The 22,870-nt window shown below is 38.5% G+C and overlaps 2 protein-coding genes across 3 annotated transcripts; both read left to right on the forward strand.

The window, feature by feature from the left end:
* The first annotated feature begins 637 nt into the window (after positions 1-637).
* On the forward strand, positions 638-6,548 carry cfap97d2 (CFAP97 domain containing 2). The gene is made up of 6 exons (XM_066707611.1): positions 638-652; positions 968-1,594; positions 2,256-2,336; positions 2,614-2,732; positions 4,556-4,748; positions 5,411-6,548. Exons 1-6 carry the CDS (start codon positions 638-640, stop codon positions 5,636-5,638), a joined length of 1,263 nt encoding a protein of 420 aa, XP_066563708.1. The 3' UTR covers positions 5,639-6,548.
* A 2,536-nt stretch (positions 6,549-9,084) lies between these two features.
* On the forward strand, positions 9,085-22,266 carry cdc16 (cell division cycle 16 homolog (S. cerevisiae)). 2 transcript variants are annotated; one of them, XM_066706783.1, is made up of 18 exons: positions 9,085-9,289; positions 10,280-10,334; positions 10,781-10,878; positions 11,118-11,156; positions 11,629-11,772; positions 12,624-12,783; positions 12,906-13,000; positions 13,463-13,596; positions 14,015-14,094; positions 15,112-15,161; positions 15,587-15,660; positions 15,769-15,894; positions 16,729-16,881; positions 17,241-17,304; positions 18,505-18,566; positions 19,986-20,121; positions 20,945-21,035; positions 21,141-22,266. In XM_066706783.1, the coding sequence occupies exons 1-18, from the start codon at positions 9,242-9,244 to the stop codon at positions 21,392-21,394; spliced, it is 1,863 nt and encodes a 620-aa protein (XP_066562880.1). In that variant the 5' UTR covers positions 9,085-9,241; the 3' UTR covers positions 21,395-22,266. The 2 variants fall into 2 exon arrangements, with proteins under 2 accessions (XP_066562880.1, XP_066562881.1); XM_066706784.1 differs by lacking the exon at positions 9,085-9,289 and having other exon boundaries at positions 10,283-10,334; positions 10,783-10,878.
* Positions 22,267-22,870: the final 604 nt, after the last annotated feature.

A 22,870-nucleotide genomic window follows, 5' to 3' on the forward strand; every position in this document is an offset into this window, starting at 1 on the left:
AAATGTGGTGTGTCCCCAAAAATAACAAGGTCGCGCCAAAAGACTAGTCCAGCCCTATCTGGTGACGTCTTTAAACTGGGCTCTTCAGCTCCCTGCTGGGGACTCACTCCGCTGTCCCTTTTGTAGGACAACAAATGTCAAAGCAATACAAAACTATGTCAGTGGCAGAAAAAGAAAAGAGAAGAAAGGAAAGGAAGCAGAGTATGCCATTGTGTTCAGTCAGATTGTTTTTTACCATGAAAAATAAATGATACCTCTATTATAGGTTCCCCCCAGTCTTTAATGAGTCAATGGTTAAAAGAAAAGTGCTATAGATATAAAACCCACAGCCTCTGTACTAACCATAGACACCACCAACTCATAAATGCCTTATAAATATGCTTAACACTTCTATTTTAAAATCTTTATTTTTTTCTTCTTATTCTTTGACTTGTTAACGATTTGGAGTCTTCATGGGTCACAAGTCATTGATTTCTCAAGTGCTTCTCAGGCGCTTCTCAGGCAAGTGCTAACAGCCAGGAGGCTCATTTAATCCTGAACTCTCAGCAATGCCATATTGTTGTCTATAAAGACAGTTTAAACCCCCAATTAAAGGCTCCCTAGCCATTAGTTGTTAATCCACAGTTTCTCCCATATCATGCTTGCCCTTAAAGTTAGTGCATCTATAATAAAGGAGGCGCTTTGAAATATAGACTGATCTAAAGGGGTTATTGATTGTGTCCGCACTAACAATAAGTAAATGTATACTTGAATGTATCCAGGTGTATAGAACTGGTTCCTAAGACAGCAACACACGGAACATTGCCCTGAATTATACACATAGGAGATAATTAGCATCTGAGGCATAATCAACAAACATTGTGTGTGTGTGTGTCTTTGTTTTACTCCTACTGGAGGTCTAGAAAGCACTTTCACTGGCTGAGCGGTGCTTGGATGAATGTAGTTGTCGAACTTGAATAACTTGCAGGCTGTTTGGAAAGCCAGAGCAAATCTATTCATCCTCCCTCGCTGCAGCCATGGCAACCCTCCACAAGGACGAGCTGCCTTCCCGCAGACTCCGAGCCCAGCCGCCGCGCAGCCGCACAGCCGCACAGCTACACCGCATCCGCACAGCCCGCACAGCCGCACAGCTACACCGCAGCCGCACAGCCGCACAGCCGCACAGCTACACCGCAGCCGCACAGCCGCACAGCCGCACAGCTACACCGCAGCCGCACAGCCTGCACAGCTACACCGCAGCCGCACAGATACACCGCAGCCGCACAGCCCGCACAGCCCGCACAGCTACACCGCAGCCGCACAGCCCGCACAGCCCGCACAGCTACACCGCAGCCGCACAGCCCGCACAGCCGCACAGCTACACCGCAGCCGCACAGCCCGCACAGCCCGCACAGCTACACCGCAGCCGCACAGCCCGCACAGCCGCACAGCTACACCGCAGCCGCACAGCCGCACAGCCCGCACAGCCGCACAGCTACACCGCATCGCCGGCGGAGAGATGCAGCACCGCGCCTACCAACCCGTGCTTCCATGTGGAAACAAATATCTACAGCAGAAATGGGACCGAGCGGACTATGACGCGCACAGGAGAAAGGTATCTTATTGGTGATATTATACATGTAATGGGTGTCTCTGCCATTGCTTTTTAGTGCGTCGATACCTTCGTTAAGGCTTAATATTCAATATTATTGAAGCGTCTGTGTTCATTTCTCTCAGTTTTTGTCAGGAAACAAGCGGCTTGGCTTGATTGATGTATGTATGTATTTCTTACGGTAATGGGTTTGCTGCCACGTTTCGCTTGTGTTTCTTGGTCTTAATTGGATTTCTCTATCACACACACCATTGCGTTTAAAAAATGCATTCGGTTAATCATTCGAGTTCAAATTAACTTTATTCTCTATAATCTTCCAACAAAGGAAATCTACTCAAATATATAGTCTACTCTTAGTCGTGTGTGCTTCTTTCAAGATTGCATTAAAATAAATTAAGTTACTTTTAAGAACATTTAGGTTTATTTAATTTCCTATGCATGGGAACCAACTATCATCTAATGGGAGTGTCAATAACTTTTTTATATATATATATATATATATATATAAGTTCCCTTTTCTTTTGCTTGTGCTGAAGAATACGCAGTACTTATTGCATTCAATCTTCAATTTGTATGACCCAAGTCTATAGTTTTTACGTTATATTAATTAATCCATCTCGTAACTTAGACAGCAGTGAAATATTCAACGTTTTTTCTGTTTTAGGTGAAGTCCGCAAAACCTACGTTGAACACGACCTCGCCTCAATCATACGGCCACATGGAACTTAAAATGAAAAAGCTGCAGGTAATTAAAACATTTTTCAGAAGTTGTCTAAGTTTGGCGAAAGCAACCTAACCAAAGGGTCTTTCGTGATTATGCTAATTAAATGCCAACCTCTCTTTATTTTTGGTCAATATCAGTTCACTTTGGAAGAAATGCACTGATTTTGCTGGTCTTCATGTGCCTATTTCTCAATATCAGTGGGCATGAAAGGATGCCAGTTCTGCGATTTATAAGCGTGTCAGGACTGCATGGTGAAAAGTTATCAGTATGTTTATTGAGTTCTGTCTTGTTCCAAAAGCTGGAGGTAGAGCGCCTGACTATTATCCAACGAGACAATAACATGCTTCTGGGGAAGATTTCTTACATTATGAGGTCCACGGGTCGTATTGACAACAGGAATGACTACGAATATAAAAGGTACCCCCACCATTTATGTGTACACTGTCAGTAAAATCATGGAGCTGCAATTAAACAAAACATAAAAGTATTAGCATACTGACTCAAAAGAAAGTGTATCACCATTCTCAAAACTTTAAGGGCATGTCTGAAGTTCTTGAAAGACTGCAGTTGTATTTATCCAAAAGTACCCATAATACATTTATATTATTTATATTTGGGCAAGTGTTTGCATATGTGCAAGTGCATGCTTATGTGCATACCTATCAACACTAGGGTTTGTGCAGCAATGCATAGTACACTCAAATAACCTACTGGGGGTACTGGAAACCCCCCCATTCATTCTCTCACCCTCCACATCTCACAACAATGAATACAAATAAAACATGCACTTCTGTCCAATTTAGGATAGTCTATACCTGGTCCTACAATTTGGCAGTCCTGTATGATTTATACTGTAGAATGTATATTGAAGAAAGCAGATATTTGCTCAGTTTCACTGGCTTAGTGCCTTTCTTCTTGACTGACTTATCTAGAGACTCTGGTTAACAAGACACTCTGATGGTTGATGTGTAGGAAACAGGGTGTCGATTAGAGGAGTCGCTTCTAACTGGAGTGAGGTTGTTAGTGGAGTTCCACAGGGATCAGTACTAGGGCCTTTGCTGTTGCTAATCTATATTAATGATCTGGACTCTGGGATAGTTAGCAAACTTGTCAAATTTAGAGATGATACTAAAATAGGTGGCTCAACTGATACAATCTCGGCAGCACAGGTTATTCAAAGGGACTTAGATAATATTCAGTTGTGGGCTGACACCTGTCAGATGAAATTCAGTGTGGACAAGTGCAAGGTATTACATGCAGGTAATAAACATGGCCACTATAATTACACTATTAGAGGAATAGAAGTAGATTAAGTAACGCATGAGAAAGACCTAGGAGTCTATGTGGACTCCTCACTTTCTCCATCCAAAAAATGTGGGTAAGCAATAAAAAAGGCAAACGGGATGTTAGGGTATATTGTCAAAAGTGTAGAATTGAGAACAAGGGCAGTGATGTTCAGACTGTACAATGTGCTAGTTAGAGCTCATCTGGATACTGTGGACAGTTCTGGGCTCCACACTTCAAGAAAGAGATCGCTGCTCTAGAGGCAGTTCAGAGGAGAGCAACCAGACTTAATCCAGGTCTGAAGGGAATGTCCTACTGAGAGACTGAGGAACTGAACCTTTTCACCCTGGAACAGAGGAGACTACGTGAGGACTTGATTCAAGTCTTCAAAATCATGAAGGGCATCGACCACATCAAACCAGAGGAGCTTTTCCAGATCAGCAGGGACACACGCACCCGGGGACACAAATGGAAATTGGCCTTCAAGATGGAAAACAGGAGACACTTCTTCACACAGAGAGGCATCACAATCTGGAACAAACTCCCCAGCGATGTGGTTGAAGCTGAAAATTTGGAAACATTTAAAAATAGACTGGATAGGATCCGTGGATCACTTATTATTAATGGACACCAAACAAGCATGATGGATCAAATGGCCCCCTCTCATTTGTAAACTTTATGTTCTTATGATTGGTTGTGCCCTGGGCCAATAAAATGGCTCAACTGGTGCACGGAACCTGGATTGCCCATTGAACCTTGGCTCTGCTGTGATGTGTCTGAATGACATTGTCATTGCCAAGCTGTTGTCCAATAGGTTACTAAAGCTTTTACCTCTATGTGTATGAATCTTAAAAACTGGGGAACTGGTGCTGATCAAATGCCTCAAATTTGGACTTGCGAATGTGTCTTTGTAGTCATCAGTGTCAATATGTCTGTTCTTCCCGGTTCATCCGTAGTCTGGGCAGAGAGAAGAGGCAGCAAGAGCTGCTGCGCATCACCAGGGAGAACGAGAGCATCTTGGAGCGGATCTCCCGCTGTGGGCCGCAGTACACCTCAGAGAAGTGGCGCGAGGACTGGCGCCGGACTGAGAAGCTCCGGGAGAGCATCGCACGGTATCCCCGCAGCTGGAACAGCGCCGGCCCCAACAAGGTTCAGACTATTTCAATGACTCTGTTTACCTCCAAAGTGTCATTACTTATTTTTAGGTGTTACAGCTTGGATTACAGTATTGAAAGTGTCATGCTTTGGGCCTTCGTGTTGAAACTGTATTCAAAATTATATATATAATTTTAACCAGTAATAACCACCTTAAATAAGTCGGGAAAGTACCTTTTCCACTGCATTTCCACGGTTTAAACTAGGTTGCAGTGAGTGGCAGATTGGGCATAGCTTCAAATTGTTGTGTTGCATAGGGTTGGCATTCTGACTATAAGCTAAATATAAGATACAAATAACTGCCAACCTGAACCAACCTCTGAAATATGAAGCGACACCCAAACTTCAACACATTAAATCACGGTTAAGCCAGTCAAATTGCAATCCTTACACTAATGGAGGTCTACATTTCATTGTGGCCTTCTGCCAGGACTGGTGTCCATTTCAATCATCCCAAATAATGTGTATCATTTGTCGAATATCAGTTGTTCAGTGACAGATTAATTTCCACTGTAATCGAACCGAATGTAAACATAGTCAACGTGAACCCTTTGTTGTCATTGTGTGTTGGAGATTGACGTTTTCTTTCAGTTACATTGTGGAACAAAAAATTGTGGGAGTGTCTGTTAATCTCAGATTTTTATTTTTATTTTAAGACCAAACCCAAGTCCTCCAAGAAAACAAAGGAAGTCCAGAAAGACAAGGAAAGAGAAACAGATCTGAATGGAGAGAGAGAAGACGGTCCTGATCGGCCACAGGAGAGGTGTGCCACAGAAGTAGACCGACAGGAAGAGGGAGAGGGCAGCCCTGCAACACAGAAACCGGAGGAAACGCACGATCAGACCGCACACAACAGTGACCAAGAGGACACTGACCAAGAATGATGGTCAGGCAAATGATTTTGTACACAACAAAAAGAAACCAACCAGGAGTTTTAACTGCTGCTGATTTGTTTTATTTCTTCTTGAGCTCAATTGTCATAGAAGCAGGTTTCTCTCAATTAATTTAAACTATAGTTATTTTGTAATTACTAATTTTTTGTTGTGTATATATTATATATATATATTGTGACAGTATGTGGGGTTGAGTTTGGCGTCTAGGCTCCATGACCGAAATAAATACAAAAAACAAACAAAACCCTAACTCTTTTTAAGCCTAAATGTGAATATATATACGCATGCACCTGATATACACCTTAATTTCTTGACTTGTTTTATGATCTAATTATAAAATATAAAGAATGTAATTCCAATATTTGTAGTAATTGTATCATCATAATTCATAATAAAAAGTGTTAGATATGAATCTGACATTCATTAGTTTATATTTGAATCAGGTAAAATTGTGCAGCAAAATGTTTTGGGGGGCACAGTAGGAAAACATGATTGTTACAAATGGCTGGTATTTAATGCTTTGAACTACATCTATACGGCATCCTACATCTTTTTAAATGTAAGTGTGCCTTAATGTATTGCTCTGCTGATTTTGTTGTATTCTAAGTGCTGGTATTTCAGATACCAGTTACTGTTAAAACATCTTTGCTTGGGGTTTGCTAAGGGTAGGCATCTAACACTGCTGGAGTGGGGACCCTTTCTTATATAATAATCTCTTGCCAGTCGATCTTTTGGCACGATTAAACTTTCTCTCTGTTTCTGATTTATTACCAAAAAAAAAAAAACTGTACATACTGTATTGTTCAATTGGGTAAATAGATATTATTGCAATTGAGCTTTTTAGTCCCACTAAACAGTAATCACTCGCAAGACCACCTCCTACCTTTCTGAACCTTACTGGTGCTGGTACTTCTGCTACAGCTGGCTTCAGGGACATGAATGGACCCCTTTTTATTCTCGTCTCTTTGCCAGTTGATCTTCTGGCACAATCAAACTAGTCTCCCTTTCTGATCATAAAAAAAAAGTCATTAAAAATTGTTTGCACTTAATTAAGTCAATGGAATTGCAACTGAGGCTTTTACAAAGTTCCTCTTTACTTGTTGTACTATTTCTGTTTTATCTGTGTCACCCTAAACAATAATCACCTCCTACTACTTTATATATGCTGTACACCCAGTTACACAAAAACATTTAATAGCTTTACTATTATTATTTTTTCATAAGTTCGCATTTTTGTAAAAACACACATCAATGCATTACAAAACAACAGTCGAGAGATAAAACAACGCCTATTCTGATGTACTTAAAAATAGTTTTTAGCAGATTGCATACTGATTAAAAACGGAACATTACCACATAAAAATGAAGATAATATAAAAATAAGCAAGATAAAGTAAAATTAAAAGCCTACACTTTTTTTATTGAAGCGTGCTGTATTAAAGTGCTGTTCAGTGTGTGAGGTCTGTCACTCAACGTGCCACAGAAACACCGGCGCCGCCAGGTACACACGCCATGATGCGCATGCGCTGATTACGGGGCTGTCGCTAAATTGCATGCTGTAGTTGAAGTGGCGAGGGATCAATCATATTTACTGAAATGTTTCTACATAGGTTTGACATACAAAAAACATGAACAATGGATATCATTTGCCCCCTGTGCTCCAAAGCCATGACGCCACTGTGTGTGCCCACTACCCTTTTTGTTGCAACTGCTGCTCATTATTACAAGTTGGATGCAAAGTACCTTTTTTGTACATTTAACTTTTCCTTGATGACACAGACCTACATGTTATTATTATTATTATTATTTATTTTTTTTTTTTTTAAATTATTTATTTATTTATTTATTGGCAGATGCCCTTATCCAGGGCAACTTACAAAATATAAGCGCAATACAAAGTGCAAAAATACAGTGCAGTACAAGGCATCAAACATTACAAATTCAGATTTACATAAAGCAAAGCAATTCAGAACATAATACATTGTACAAATTCCAATTTACACAAGTAAATACAATAAATGAGGTCTTACATCCTGGAAAGTAAAAGCTAAGTGGGGTCAAAATGTGCCCTTCTCCAATCTGTCAGAAATAGGCAACATAAGTGTGCAGAATGGTACTTACTGGTAACTACGGCATCTCTAGTTGTACTAGTTACTGAGTATGTGTTCATTAAGGAATCTGAATTAGTTATGGCTGCCAATGGGTGCCATTTTCCACAACTTCCACCTTGGATGCTCACCTCTGTAGTAGAGGAAATTTTAATTATTCTGCTCTTCTGTCTCACCATTCTGGATTCCTATGTTTTAATATATAGGGAGGGAAGGAAAATTAATGAAGAGTAGAACATTTCTGGCTCTATGATGCAACCAGGACTTCGGACTGTCATTCCACCCAAGACCTCAGGTGGTTATTTGAAATGATTATTTGATAAATTAGGCAAATTAAGCATTCCCCCAGGTTTAAAATAGGTACACATTCAAATGTTTGTATTGGAGGATTAATGGGTACTGTCATCCCATATTAACAAATACAATAAAAATGGGAATCATCTTACAGTTGTTATCTACTAAAGCACAAACATAATGGAAAAGGTAATGGTAAAATAATTATAACTACTTATTACTTTAAATGTTAAAAAGGTCATTTACTTAGAAGGAGATTGTGAATCAATGTAGACTAAGCAAAGACTGCATAAAGAACCATATGTAAACAGATTCACATTGATTGTGCATTATATTTTGCTCCTTTTTGTTAATTCTCTAGAAATGGTAGTCGACACTTCCCAAGTTGTGTCTTCCATCTGACTTTCTTTTGAACAATTTCTGCCCATGACATTTTATAATGATCACATAGCAGGTGCCTATAGGGAAAATGGGCATCTTCCATAACACTAATTAGGCCTTAACCAATCAAAGGTTTTTAACAAGGGTTTTAAACCTGTCTAATGAGAAACAGCAATAATGTTCTCTCTCTCTCTCTCTCTCTCTCTCTCTCTCTCTCTCTCTCTCTCTCTCACTATATACATAAAGGATATTACTGTCTGCATTTGTATAAGCTCTACTTTAACTGTTCCTACTTCAAACACTTTATATTGTTATTCATTTTAATGTACGTAGTGAAAGAGACACAACGATGTGGTCTGAAAGCTCAAAGCTAAAGACTAAAAGCTTATTCTGACTTTTGCATGCAATGAAAATACATAAAGTACACAAAGTAATACATGAACTAAGAGTAGTTATGGCTGAGAAAATCCACTGCCAGGGCAAGCAGGTAACGTGATGTGATATGAAGGATAGCATAGAAATAAACTGCAGTATAATATTGATAATGATGACTATTATTAAGAGCACAGTGAGTTATTTGCCCAGTAGTTGCAGTGCTTTCCCTTCTGCCGGGCCCTTTGTTTACAGCCGGTGTTGCCGGTGGGACCATTGCGAGTGTAACACCGCCGGTACTACAGAAGTCGCGGGATCGGATGATAATTACATTTAGGCGGTGTGTGTGTGTGTGTTTGTTTCTAAACCTTACTTTTTTATTTTTTAAATATAGCATGGCAAACTTTTGAGTCCTTAAGGAATAAGTGCAACGATCACCATGAACCTGGACCGACTGCGGAAGCGTGTCCGTCACTATATCGATCAGGTAGAAAGATTTGCTGTTGTACTTGTGGATGATCTTCGTTTAGTCGCACAATATACGCTTGTTCCCATAAAGGTTACTATATCAGTTATCATCTATATTGCCAAGCCGTTTTTCACAAGGGAAATACTTTATATATGCAATAGTCTTAAAGGAGTTTCCTGAAGCGATGGTTAGTTAATGCAGTGATAGGGCAGGCCTCTTTGGCTTGGTGTATTTATTTATTTTTTAATACTGAAGTGAAACAATATTGTTTTAATATTGTATTCTAAATATATTGTGTTGAAGATGGCATAATTGGCATATCTCTGAATTGAATTTGAATTTACAAATGAAAATCACGTTAATTAACAATTCTTAATGTCCCAAGGTGGTAGTCAAATCATGTTTTATGTTGACAATACTAATAATGACAACCGATTTCATTCAGGTTGAACATACTTATACTTAAGGTGTGTATAAAACCTTATACAAGTCATTTCTTCTGTCTGCACAATCCGTTGATGTGACATATGCAATTATTATAAGTATTATAGTGTAAAGATGGTCCGAATAGCTATTTCTTGATCTGTCCAAATGAGTACAATATGAAAAAACTCATTTAACACTGCTTGTACAATTATTGTGCATGTGTTTAAATTTAGACAACCAGTATGCTGTGTAGGAAAGCAGGGGTCATTTCAAAAGCCATTGTTTGTGCTTGATTGTCTGTACCAGATGTGAAATGATTTGCAATTGATGATTGGGAACATGCAAACAATCCTTATAGTAATAGTCTTTGTAACAAGTTAGGGCTCTGCTACTCCAGTCTTGGATTGCCACAATGTTTCAGTCCTGAATTGCAACCCTGGACTGATATCTATATATATTTAACTATTACAAGGTTACATGTGTCGCAGGTCTCCTGTTTTTGAATGTATTAAGTTGAACTGTGGCTCTCCACAGCCTGGGTTGCAGAGCAGTTTCATTCACCGTTTTCCCCTCTTTTTGCAGCAACAGTATCAAAGTGCCCTGTTTTGGGCGGACAAAATTGCATCACTGTCTCACGGTGAGAATTGTTTTATTTGAACTTCTCCTCCACCTTCTTCTGCTGCTCATCCTCATGACAAGAATGTATAACTTGCCCTCAATATGTTAGCCTGTAAGCCATCCACCTAATTTCAAAGAGTTAGGCTGTCTTCCTTTTACTTTACTCTTTAATAATTTCAGGCATTTATTTAGCATGGCTGACTTTTGTTTCCTTTCTCATTGAAATGTGCGGTTCTTTCCCTTATATTTTGTAAACTGTATTAATAAAACAAATGAATAAACTCTTCATAGTATGTTTTCTAATCCCATAAATCTTAGACCTGATCAGTTGACTGTTTGTATATGACTGTACTAACTCACTTCTTAAAGTGATGCTGGTGATTAGATCCTAATAATGTTTTGCCTACTGCATTGTCCCAAGTGTGAGGAATGGTGGTCCGCTGTAACTCAATGCTCTCTCTTTAGAGGACCCCCAAGACATTTACTGGCTGGCACAGTGCCTTTACCTCACATCACAGTACCACAGGGCCTCTCATGCTCTCCGGTCACGCAAACTAGACAAGGTAAGACCCTCGTCGATTATAAACTACTGAAATTATGCTATTATTAAACCTGGCTCTAATTAGCAGAAAATGTAATGTTCAGCAACTATAACTGATTTATTTAACATGCTTGTCATTTGCATTCATACACTGTGGTTTGTCTTGCATCTTAACTGAATGTTGTTTTCAAATTAAACATTTTATGGGATGTTTTTATGTTCTGAGCGTTAAAAGTAAGTCGTATTTCACAATCCTTGCAGGCGTATGGTGCGTGTCAGTATCTTGCTGCTAGATGTCATGTGAGTATTTATTTATTTTTCTTCCGTAACTCTGAAAATGGAGTCACTGTGACACTGTGCGGGATAGTTATTGAAAGGGATGCAATGCTCACTGTGCTTGGTAGTCTCCAGCACAGTACTGTAATTAGTATGTTTAAACAGTAGGTGTCCCTGTGACACAGCAGTACCATTGTGTAACAATTTTGTGGGGGAGATTTCCCTCTCTCTAGAGGGGACAGAGACAGTGTTACAGTGGAATATAGGCCTACGATTCGTCTTTCATTTGGTACTAATGTTATCAAATGACTGTAACTATCACTTTGTAATAGTATTCCTTATACCCCAGGAAAATATTTATACATTAATATGTGTGTCCTTGTTTACTTTTGAAGCTGACGATTGTAGTTATCCTTTAAATGTTTATATGGGCATAACCTAATTGTTTGCTTCAAGTACAATTAGATAACTGTTGATTGCATATATTTTTTTAAAGTATGCTGCTAAAGAGTACCAGCAAGCTCTTGACATCCTTGACATGGAAGAGCTGGCTAGTAAGAAGTTGCTCGACAAAACAAGTGCAAAGGAGGATAATGGCATCAAAGAGGCTGCCAAGGACTGGGGCATGTCTTCCTCCTCAGTGAGTATGATTGGCTTTTCACAGCCTCTTCAGCATGAAGGGAGAAACAATATTTCAGACATGGATTAGAGATTTCTGTATTTGTGCCTAGATTTTAAACCCATAATTGTCAGCCTATCATTTTGAAATCCTAAAAAAATCACATGGCGTCTCATGCTCTGCACTGTGTCACACTCTGCTTAAAACAACATCCAGGGCTTGATGAAAACAAAATGTAGCTGCCAGGAATTTAAGAGTCACAGCTAAGTGTTAATGTAGTAATTAGTCTCACCTGCTTTGGTAGAACATGAATCTATTGCATATCACATAGAGGCAGTGGCCAGGCACCTGTGAAGAATTAGTCATTATGTTTTTCCAGAGATTTATCAAATTCCTGCCCATTGCTAGACCATACTGATAAAATTGTATCTTTGTGCCTTTACAGGCAATTAAGGGCAATTTTGAATGCAGAAAATCAATGTATCTAATTCATCTTCCCTCTGGATTTAATCCAAATTTGAATTTACTTGCCTCTGCACATTACACGCCTCGTGTTTGATGGCAGCTTTTTCTTTGCGAGATGTTTCTTGCTGCTACCTGTATTCACTGGCACTTGGATATCCCAAAGAGGTTCAAGATGTGAAATAGACGGGTCACGCAAATCTGCAAATAACTGCAACTTTTGAATGACTTCGACTATAACTTCAGTATCGTTCCACTCTTAATCTCTCGTTTCAGTAGCAAAAAATGTTGACATTCACTGCCCTGTTTAGAAAGTTGTTGTTTTTATTTGATGTGTGTGATCTTGCCTTTTATGATGCTGCTTATTGAATAATAAAAGAGGTTACCTGACCTTCCCCCCTGCAATCTAGATCAACAGCTCTATCTGCCTTCTGCGGGGGAAGATCTATGATGCCATGGACAACAGACCCCTGGCAACTTCCAGCTACAAAGAGGCCTTGAAGCTAGACGTGTACTGCTTTGAAGCCTTTGACCTTTTAACGTCACATCATATGCTGACAGCTCAAGAAGGTGAGCTGCTCACAAATATTTCCTCGACAGAACAGAGCGTCATCAGTTGTTAAAATAGTTGAATATATTAGTAAAACTTACTGTACCCTAATGCATCTCTCGTTCTCTCTCTTATAATGAAGAAAAAGATTTTTTGGAGTCCCTTCCTCTAAGTCAACAATGTACAGGAGAAGAACAGGAACTGCTACGTTTTCTTTTTGAAAGTAAATTGAAAAAGGTGGGTGGGAAGGCTGTGTTCTGGTCAATAACTGCAGATATATGACAGTGAACCTCAATTGATGTAACGTGTTAGATCTGTTCTTGAGATTCAAGTGCTTTAAAAATATCAATTAACCATATCATCAGTTATTTTTCTTGTGAGCATCAAAAAAACAGTTTGGTTTTTATTTGCTACTGGCAATCAGCGTCTTTGAAAAACATACATTATTAGTCATTCGTTTGGTTGTAATTTAATGAACCCATCTCATGCTGTTTAACATGCATGGACTAATGTATTTATAGTATGAAGTCCCGTAGTCCCTAAATGGAAACAATTATGTGTTTGTCAACCGGGCTGCATAAGTAGTGGTGATGCATAGATGTATTCTGGTGGTAGTTTAAGCACGTATTTAAATGCTAATTTTGTGGGGTACCGGGACATCGTTTTTTTGACAAAATATTCCCGCTTTCTTACCCCCAGTATAACAAACCCAGTGAAACAGTGATCCCGGACACAGTGAATGGCCTTCAGGACAACTTGGATGTTGTAGTTTCTCTAGCAGAGAGACATTATTATAACTGTGATTTTAAAACATGCTACAAACTCACGTCTATGTAAGTATAATTAGAGCTTGCTTTATTTGGAATGGGAAGTGATGGTTATTGTTTATGACTGGTTGCCGTGGATCTGCTGAAGTGTCATCACGCTGGACTATAATAGATTTATAATTGTGGGTTTTGTTTTCAGCTGACGAATAAAAGTAAGTTGGAAAGGTGAAGATGACACTCTGAATATGTTATGGGTACTTCATTTAAATGCTTAAATCAGAGTCCTTAGTCAGAATTATAGAACTCAATATTTACGGAATATTTTAAGATTTATATTGGTTTATTAATGAGATATATTGTGTTTACATTAGGTTTTGTGTATTTTAATCTTCCCCCATTCCTAGCAGTAGTATTTGTAATGTTTGTATTAGAACATGAACAGTTAAGGAATACATAGTCAGTCATTTCCAATTTATTTCCCCAGGGTGATGGTCAAAGATCCATTCCATGCCAATTGCCTCCCAGTACACATAGGAACACTGGTAGAACTCAGCAAAGCAAATGGTAAGACAGGGAGACGTCATTCTCTGTGACTGAACCCACCTTACAAAATTAAGCTTGTTTTATTTTTTGCTTTGTGACTCTGTTTCTTATGGTCTGTTTATTGGTTTCAAAATGATATCTGTAATTTTTCAGATGCATAATTTTCAACATGTTTTCTTGAGTACATTATTTGATTCTCTACAAAATAAAAAATAAAAATGATGTTGTACAAACATTGGAAATACATGTCAATTACAACAAAGATGAATGGATTCATACTCCTTTATTAGTATTGGTATGTTTGTTCTTCACAGCTTAGACTGCGGGAGACATTTGATGCAGAATTGCCTCACAGCTTCATTATATTTGGAGCACTCCTTCAATGTCTGTAGGGCTGATCTTTATTCATTTCTCTCCAAGGGACTCCATTTATTAGTGTCAGGCAGCAAGAGGAAAACAGTGAGGGGAAAAAAAGTATTTGATCCCCTGCTGATTTTGTACATTTGCCCACTGACAAAGAAATGATCAGTCTATTATTTTAATGGTAGGTGTATTTTAACAGTGAGAGACAGAATAACAACAAAAAAATCCAGAAAAACTTTGAGTGCTCCTAATCTCAGCTCATTACCTGTATAAAAGACACCTGAGAGCCAGAAATCTTGCTGATTGATAGGGGATCAAATACTTATTTCCCTCATTAACATGCAAATCAATTTATAACTTTTTTGAAATGCGTTTTTCTTGATTTTTTTTGTTGTTATTCTGTCTCTCACTGTTAAAATACACCTACCATTAAAATTATAGACTGATCATTTCTTTTTCAGTGGGCAAATGTACAAAATCAGCAGGGGATCATATACTTTTTTCCCTCACTGTATATATAACCACACTTTAACATTTATGAATGACACATTTAAAAAGCATCTTTATAGCCTGGTGGATAAAACCGAGTCAAGATTGTCTTTCAGAATAGTATAACTGTATGTCATGAAAAGAAGCGATTTTAAATTAATTTCAACGCCTTATTTTTCTTAACAGAGCTATTTTACCTGTCACACAAATTGGTGGATTTGTACCCAAATAGCCCAGTAAGTTCAATTATCCCTTTCTTCACTTTAAAAGTAAGCCGAATGTCCAGACCTGCTTCAGTGTCATAACAAATGATTATAAATAACACATTTGTGATATTATATTAATTTAGAATTACTACTCATTATACTTACAGTTTGTAGATTACCTGTATTAATCTGAATAGTTGATTTTAATTAAACCTTAGTCTGTTGTCTTTAGTAGTTTGCTTTTGATTTGAAATATAGTCCATCTGGACTTTAGATTGCTAAATGCTTTTACTGATTTTGTGGGCTGTTTTACTGTAGATTGAACTTTTCCTAACATGCAGAGTATTTTCGATATTTTCTTTTCATAAGGAATTGTACATTCTCAAATAAGATAAATGTAATGCTCATTTGCTGCAAAGGCTACCCAGATTATAATGACAATATTTTCTTGTCAGGTGTCATGGTTTGCTGTCGGATGCTATTATTTAATGGTTGGTCACAAAAACGAGCATGCAAGAAGATACCTTAGGTAAGGCAAACCAGGTTGAAAGTAACATTTTTATGATTATTTTGGGGACCTTTAGGATTAGATGTTATTTCTCCCACATCCTGACTTATTTAGGTTTCTCCTTTTCAGTAAAGCCACCACTCTGGAGCGGACATATGGCCCTGCTTGGATTGCCTACGGGCACTCTTTTGCGGTGGAGAGTGAACATGACCAAGCCATGGCAGCTTACTTCACTGCTGCGCAGCTCATGAAGGGGCAAGTCTGAGTCCAGTCCACCTCACTGTATGCTGCTTCTGCACACCCGGGAGGAAGGATATATATTAGTATTTCCTGTCCAGTGTTTAACCAACAGTAGATCAGGTTCTTTAAAACTAAAACTAGGACTTGTTTCGCACAATAGTTTGTTTTCTTCCCTAATGCAACTTGTAATTTGCTCATTGATTACCTCCATGAAAAGTTTGACGTATTTGCTGGCCACAGTGTCATGGAATATTTATTATTATTATTATTATTATTATTATTATTATTAATCTGAAGGAATTTGAGATGTGAATTATATACTTTTGATAATACATTAACCGGTCATGTATCATAAATTGTAACTGGATACCTGATAAGGTGTCGTTTCTTTGTTGATTGGACTCTTCCTTTCTGGATGTTGTCCCCAATGTGATCACACAATGAGCTGTAAGAGGAACCTGTCATTTTTATGTTGACCTGTTTTATGTTAGCCACTTTTTAATAGCAATTAGTTTTTACTATGATCATCTATAGTAATTATAGATTTACACACTTAATGAAATGTCTGTCTTTGGAGGTCACTGTTCTTGGAGTCTATGTAAAATGGCAAGGATTAAATTACTTTGGCAATTGTTCTGCATAGTATCAGTGAATTAATACCTTGGGTGCCATTCCCAGTGGAAAAGTCATCTCAAAGTCTTGGTGGATTCTCACTTTGCAAACTTAGTATTAACTTTCACCAGCAAAGATTTAGAAAGCTAATTTTGCTAACTCCTTCATCACTGAAAATCTAAACCGCTTTGGTAAAAATGAAAGACAAATGTTTTGTTTGAAATCTGGGTTTTCCAGGTGCCATCTCCCAATGCTCTACATCGGTCTGGAGTACGGTCTGACCAACAACTCCAGGCTGGCCGAGAAGTTTTTCAGCCAGGCCCTCAGCATCGCTCCAGAGGATCCTTTTGTGATGCACGAAGTTGGAGTGGTGGCCTTCCAGAACGAAGAGTAAGTAAATTTCATTCACAGCGTAATTTTTGTGGGATAACTGTTTGAAAAATTGATCTTTTTTTTTTTTTTAGACCCCCCACACTTATGTTTGGAGACCCATATTTTCTAGAAAGAGGTTTCCATACAGCCCAAAGGTGTGACATGGAGTTTACTTTAATGCAAACGATGGTTACTGTTTGCCAAATGGTGTTCAGAAGGCAGATTCTCGAGGGTAATGTTTGTACAATGAAAGGTACAATAAAGGATGGGATTTGAATTCATAAAACGAGCGATGGGTGCTACTCTAAATAAAAACTCGATTAACAGATGAGGTGTCGCATGTTTTGACAAACTAACCGAATTCTTGAACTTTTCAGCTTGAAGTTGGCAGAAAAGTTGTTTCTTGACGCAATGGAGAAAATAAAAGCCATTGGAAGTGAGGTATTTATTGTTCTCATTTTGCTAAAGATAACAGATTTAATGTTTAACAAGTTAATTACATAGTTTCTGTTCTCAACCTGCAATGTCTTTCAAGATTTTAAATGAACAAACGCAGTATTCAATAACGATGTATTCAGGTAGCAAAGCCAGTGCCTAGCAGACAATCCGTGTGTATCTGATCTAGACTTGTTGTTCTCCTGTATTCCTAACGGGGTAACCCTTCTTCAGTGGGTGAGAAATAGAATAGACGCATTGTTTACACAAAGAGCACTCCATAGTTTTTATAAAGTTTTCTTTAAAATCTCGAACCAATTTTCAAATCCTGAATGCTGCTCATTGTTCTGCTCACTGAAAACACTGAATTGAATTTCTGACTCTAGTTTCACTTTGAGTACGAGTGAGTTGTTTAGATATTGTGTATTACAATATCATATTAAAATATCGTAAAGGTCAGGTATTCTGTTTGGAATCCTGTTTTGTTTTGTTTTGTTTTTTCCCCTCCTTCCTCTATCGGTTACCCAGTAATGGAGATGTTTGTTCTTCTTTTGTTGATTATGCTCTGCTTTAATGAGACAACTCTGAAGGCTGGTTCTGTTTTATTTTATTTTAATTAAAGCCTTCCCTACCATCAAGGCAGAAGTGACCTTTTTCTTCAGTGTGCCAGTCTTAAATGTTTTATTTTTAAGTGTGCTTCTGATTTCTCTTATTTCAATGAAGTCTAATAGTACACACTAATGAAAGGGTCCCTTAGTAATTGGTAGATGACTGGAGCGCATGGCTGGTGGTACTTGATTGGGAGTTGTGCAGATTTTCAGTGAGCTCCAGGACAGTTAGGCCTAATCACATTCTGTGTAAATATGTATTTTTATTTTACCTATGATATGCTTCCCCTCCGTACTATGAGAAAACATTTGAACACATCTCCTTTAAGTATTTATTTATTCCCCAGTTAAATACTAGGCTTCTATCTAAGACTTGGTTTTAAAATATATAATCAAAACTGAACTGAAAACACTCCAGGGGAATCAGTCTCAAAGTAATGTTTGTATCATGTTGTTTCTTAAGAGCAGCTAATTAAGTGTATACACATCTAACAATGAGGTGGCATATATGGTGCCTTGCATATCTGTTGCAAGGCTTGGACTGCATCTGTTTTGGACCTATTACAAAACTACCATGTCTTTTTTCATTTGCGTGCAGGTGACTGTGGATAAATGGGAACCACTGCTGAATAATCTCGGCCATGTTTGTCGAAAGCTCAAGTGAGTACGCGCTTTAATGCATGGGTTGATTTGGTGATGATCTTTTGCTGTACAATATGTTGTGCCAACACTGTTTTTGAGATGAAATTGTACCTAAACAAATGTTTTCCCTTATCCAAGTCGTGTGAAAGTAATTCTGTGGAGTTATGTCTTTGTTAAGAAGAATGTGCTTCATCAGATTCTTACCAAGCATGCTTGTGAAATTTGGCAGCGTCATCTTGTGGCAACGCGTAAATTCTTCATAAAAAAACAAAATGGTCTCAGATTCTGGAAGCAAAAAGCTGCAACATTTGTTTTTCATTGGATTCCATCTGCTTGTGGTATTCAGTATGTCTTTTCTTTACAACACAGAGGTAGTTGTTTCATAGACTAGGTGTTACCTAACCACCTTTGTGCCAGACGTTTTTTCGTGCCAGGAAGTTTAAAATATTCATGAGACAACAGGGTGTTAGTTTTTGGCATGGGGAGAAAAAGCTCACGCTGGAACAACTTAAACAATATTTTGTTCCTTTTGTATTTGTAGTGCAAAGCACAATATAAGCTTTTTTGGGGAAGTGTACAGAATCGAGTATCCCTTTCAGAAACTATAGGTCATAGTCTTTGCATCCAGTCATATTTAACTTCTCATTTAATTTCATTTAACTTCTCCTCATTTCAAAAGTAATTGTAAAGAAAAAAAGAACTGTCCCTTTAAATAAGTGCCTTTTTGTTACCATGGCTAGTTATGCATATCACTTCTGTGAATGTTTTTCTTTGGCAGACTAGCCTACCTATTGTAAATGTGGCATAATTTAATGTTCCACTGTAAGCAGGACAGCTGCTTTCAAATGGGTGCAATTAATTAAATTCCTCTTCAGGAAACAAATCCAATTTAAATGTATGAAAATTTCAGTGCACTGGGTGGTAAATACTTCCTATACCCACTGTATATGTGTATAAAGTATGTGTATATTATTTGTGGGCCAAGGTGTAGATCACTTGAGCTCCTTTCTCCAGAATTAACTATTTTTAGTCACACGTGTTCATTAAAAGAGCTCTCTCAATTCTGCTCTTTCCATGGATAAATCACTCGTGTGCCTTTGTTTCCTGTTATACCTTGTGTTGCATTTATACATAGAATAGACGATTGTTCTACGTTTTTTAAGATCTTACAAAGCACCGTTCTCCGTTTGATATCTGATATTACACAATAGTATAATATAATATCATATATACTTCAGTTTTTTTCAGTTATTTTTCTTCTTTTAATGTGTTAACTTACTCCTAACTGACTGACACATACCTGCAATAACAGAATTGTGATTGAAAATGTATAATAGAAAGGGATAATCCATCAATCTTTTCTTGGGGGGGAAGAGCATCTGTCTCTGAATTCCTTGCTGGTACAGCCTGATTTTCACATGCTTGTTCTCTCTGTAGGAAGTACGACCAGGCTTTGGAGTATCATCGACAGGCTCTCGTGCTCATCCCCCAGCATGCTTCCACATACTCTGCTATTGGATATGTGCACAGCCTCATGGGAGACTTCGAGAGTGCAATTGACTATTTTCACACAGTAAGATCTCAAGTCTTTTGTAATTGTTGGACTGGGTAACATACAAGTGCCATTTTTTGGAAGTATCCAACTCCAACAGATTCCTAGCTTATTTTTTCTTGTATTATTGAGCAGCGTATATTACATGTTTTATGTGGTTTTACTATAACCATTTCATTTCTAAATTTTTAGAATCAAGGTGTAAGGTTTTATATGTATCTAAATCAAGCTCTTTTTTATCTTTAATTTTAGCCAATTAAAGGCGAACTGCACCACAGTTTTTTGTTTTGTTATGTTTTTTAATCTTAATTGTGTTAACTGTATATATTACATACTACTAGGAGTCTGACCCTGGATATGTTCCATTTGTTCCATTGACACCAAAGTTTCATAGCTGTGTATAAAGCAGTATAAGGATGTCTCTTCCACATGAATTATTGATCTGACAGCGCTGAGGTGTCTGACTGCCAGTGCATAAAGATCCCATCTCTTCTGCTTATGTTAATGCTCGAATACATACATTAGTGGACACACCGCTACTGAAATGTGGATTTTGATATCTATTGATTTAGATAATGTTCAGAGCTGTACACACATACACACACACATATATACACAATGTCAGGAAAAAAAACTATTTGATGTATAAGTATGTGCACATTCCTATACATATATTTTCACTTCAAGACTATTTGCGACATTGCCATATTTAAAATAATGTATACAGCTTACAGATTTAATATTCAAAAAATTGTGGTGCAGTTCCTCGTTAAGTGTATGCATTTGATTTGAAGCATTTGTTTTGCGGTCGTGTCACAACTGATTCTCGTGCGAATTCTGACAGGCTCTCGGTCTTAAAAGGGATGACACGTTTTCTGTGACGATGCTGGCGCACTGCATTGAGATGTACATTGGAGATGCCGACGCTTACATAGGTATGAAGCCAATTTAATAATTTATTTACAGTGCATTCCGTGGTGGCTTTGTATATATGTGTTACCTGCAAAAGCAGCTGTTCTGATGTTTATGTTCAATTTCAGGGACTGACATCAAGGACCAGCTGCGCAGTACGCTGAGCACTCCGGCCCTGATGAAGATGCTCAACCACAGTTCGGTGGACAGCAGCGAGTTCAGGCCCCAGCCTCTGGAGGAGAGCGGCATCATGGCTCTCGAGACATCGCCCCACCCTGACAAATCCACCGAGGCTGCTCCACGGCCCTACGTGCCCCTGGAGTTTGACATGTACGAAAGCGATATGATGTTAGAGACCTCCATGTCTGACACCAGCACGTGATGGCCGAGGCCTGCCGCCTTCCTGGGGTCATTGCGAAGTGTGACTTCCCCTGAGACAGTGGGCCGAGACTGACCCGAACCACCCTGACCAGGGGAGGAAACGCAGCGGCCGTGAACGTCCACCCTCTCAATTGTCACTCTCAAGCCAGCTATGTATTACTTACCTGTGGATTTTTACATCATTGAATAAATAAAATGACCTGAACAGATTGGCAGTTTTCCAGCTAATGCATTGATATAATAAACGGCATGTGAATTTATTTTTACAAAGTTGTGCATTTTATTTATTTGTTTAGCTTTTTCCCCCCACAGATATTTTCATTTTTGTATGTTCTATATTTCAGATTTTTCTATATGTGGATGTATATTAATTGTCCCAATTGTGATTTAGTTCAGTGATGATTGATTTAGGAATCTTCGCAAACCACATAACATCCCTAACAGCAGCTTTTATCAGCTTAGTTAATTAGAAATAACTAGTCCTTGTGGGACTCCCCAAAACCAGGAAATGTAGAGCTTGTTTGAGGGTGTGTTTTATAACTTCAGGTGATGGGTGTGTGGAAAGTCTCTGATCTCTTTGTTACTGACCTTGAGAAGGTCCTCAGTGGGACCATCAGGTGGTTTAGTTGTAATGAATGGCATGCAATTCTATGTGAGGAAGGAAAATAACACCTTGGATTTGCTTAAGCGCCTTTACGATACGAGTAGATGCACAGGAGTGTTTGTCTTTAAGGATGTAGTTTCTGTGTTGTGGGTGCGCACATACTTCCTACACTTTCTAACTAGACCTTTTTACTAAATTCAAGGAAATTCAACATATATGGTAGTGTGTCAACATTGAAAGGGGTATTAAAAGAAAAATGTCTGCTTGATCATTTCTTACTCTCCATTCCATTTGTTGTGTGCACTGGTTCTTAGTTTTTGTTACTTTCTTGTCCATTGCCATTTAAGACAACTGATCTGTGTAAAATGATGAGCACAACTAGTGACACTTCCCCATACATACTTCCTGCTAAAGTAGATCGGGGCAGAGTTCATGGACCCTTTCTCAGGAATTAGGTTCTCTAGATTATTTAAACACAATCACAAGGAGTACAGACTATAAGAAAGGCTAAAGAAGGAGCACAATGTCAGGATGGAAATCCCTGCCCCCAAAAACAGGAGCATCCTTCAGTCAAGACATAGGTTTGAGGCCTAACACCAAGCACATAGCTACTGGCCAGTATAGTGGTGTCTAGCTGCTTGGCTTGACTTAAATACTCTTGCAGACGGTTCATGCTCCTACATCGGGCAAAGGAGTGGTAGTTAATATCTGTAATATCCCGCATTCACCTGCTCTGGCTCCCTGTGACCCTGTACTGGATGAAGCTGTTATTGGAAATGGATAAATGGATGGATCTTGCATTTATATTGTGCAGTTCATCCCGTGGCATCCTGAAGTGCCTAAAATTGGCAGGAGTATTGCTTCATCCACCAG

Source organism: Amia ocellicauda, chromosome 6 (assembly GCF_036373705.1).
Source record: "Amia ocellicauda isolate fAmiCal2 chromosome 6, fAmiCal2.hap1, whole genome shotgun sequence".
NCBI classification, from domain to species: Eukaryota; Metazoa; Chordata; class Actinopteri; order Amiiformes; family Amiidae; genus Amia; species Amia ocellicauda.

Bases quoted from the DNA above. Each gene is read 5' to 3' on its own strand.
- cfap97d2 (XM_066707611.1), top strand. The intron at 2,337-2,613 runs GTAATTAAAACA...TTGTTCCAAAAG, and splicing joins TTAAAATGAAAAAGCTGCAG to CTGGAGGTAGAGCGCCTGAC. The intron at 2,733-4,555 runs GTACCCCCACCA...GTTCATCCGTAG, and splicing joins AATGACTACGAATATAAAAG to TCTGGGCAGAGAGAAGAGGC.
- cdc16 (XM_066706783.1), top strand. From the start codon at position 9,242: ATGAACCTGGACCGACTGCGGAAGCGTGTCCGTCACTATATCGATCAG. The intron at 11,157-11,628 runs GTGAGTATTTAT...ATTTTTTTAAAG, and splicing joins ATCTTGCTGCTAGATGTCAT to TATGCTGCTAAAGAGTACCA. The intron at 15,162-15,586 runs GTAAGTTCAATT...TTTTCTTGTCAG, and splicing joins ATTTGTACCCAAATAGCCCA to GTGTCATGGTTTGCTGTCGG.